The sequence below is a fragment of the Capsicum annuum genome, unplaced genomic scaffold, assembly GCF_002878395.1.
Source record: "Capsicum annuum cultivar UCD-10X-F1 unplaced genomic scaffold, UCD10Xv1.1 ctg51213, whole genome shotgun sequence".
In the NCBI taxonomy this organism is placed as follows: Eukaryota; Viridiplantae; Streptophyta; class Magnoliopsida; order Solanales; family Solanaceae; genus Capsicum; species Capsicum annuum.
Window position 1 is genome coordinate 1 of NW_025859140.1, and position 1,147 is coordinate 1,147.

Here is a 1,147-nt window from a genome sequence, read left to right on the forward strand (position 1 = left end):
TTTCGCTGAAATAGCTAAAGGAACAGAAGCAAAAACAGATTCAGATAAACACTTAGAAACCGAACTAGAAATACTATTCTTAAGAGATGGTGCTACATGTTTTATAGGAGGACTCTTGGCTTGAACTTCATTAGGTTCCAGTACATAAAGACTTTGATTGACTTCACCAAAAACTTCTGGGCTCTTCATGTGAGGGCCCCGCAAAACGTATCCAGTTTCTGTAAACATAATTGTGTACTTGAAAGTAAATTGCATTTGAAACAGAAAATATGAGGACATTTTTTAAAACAAATCTTGGAAGAAGAGAAATACTCCCTGCATGAGTGACTTTGACCCTAGTAAAATTAGGCAGTTTGACAATGATAGACTTAGGAAGAGGAGTTAAAGACATAAAGGAATTAGAATCAAAGCACATATGTGCAGTGGATCCTGAATCTATAATACATGATTTAGAATCAGCATTGCCCACAGAATAACAAGAATTTGAGTGTTCAAAAACTATACCAGCTGCTGAGTATGCAGTCACGTCAAGATTTCCTGCCTGTGCTTGTACCATTTCGCTTAGCAATCTCATCAATTGATTATATTGACCTGGTGATAGTTTCTGCGTAAAGTGATTAATATTCCTCACAACATGATTTGCCTCCCTTATAGTAGGACTTGTCTCTCTCATAGCTGGCAAAAATTCTCTCTTTTCAACATATTGTGGTGGTATTGTGGTTCCTATAGAAACAACAGAGTTGCTCTTGACTACACCTTGAGACTTCTTGGGGTTGGTGAACTATAAATTAGGTGGATAGCCAATTATCCTATAGCATTTTTCAACAGTGTTATTAGTCAGTTTACAGTTTGTGTAAAACTTCTTACCATTATAGGTCTCTTTCGCAGGAAAATTCATAGTTCTAGGTTTCACAAAATTGATCCTGCTATCTGCATAATCATTTCTCCCAACTAGAAAAAAAGACCCTTCTCTTGGAAACTGAGGATAATGAACCTCTCACTGATTCTCATCTTGCATCAAAAGGGAATAAGCATGATTTACACTTGGAAGTGGATTGATCATGAGAATGTTGCTTCTTGCCTGCGGGTATGTCTCATTCAACCCCATAAGAAATTGAATGAGCCTCTCATCCTCCTTGGACTGATT

The 1,147-nt window shown here is 37.1% G+C and overlaps 1 protein-coding gene across 1 annotated transcript; it reads right to left on the bottom strand.

Moving 5' to 3' along the window:
- Positions 1-6: 6 nt before the first annotated feature.
- LOC124892854 lies at positions 7-1,141 on the bottom strand (the record flags this gene model as incomplete). Its single annotated transcript, XM_047404026.1, has 2 exons — positions 505-1,141; positions 7-218 (listed from the first exon to the last, which is right to left on the bottom strand). Coding segments are annotated over exons 1-2 (381 nt in total), but the record flags the coding sequence as incomplete, so codon positions are not given.
- Between the last annotated feature and the right edge of the window lie 6 nt (positions 1,142-1,147).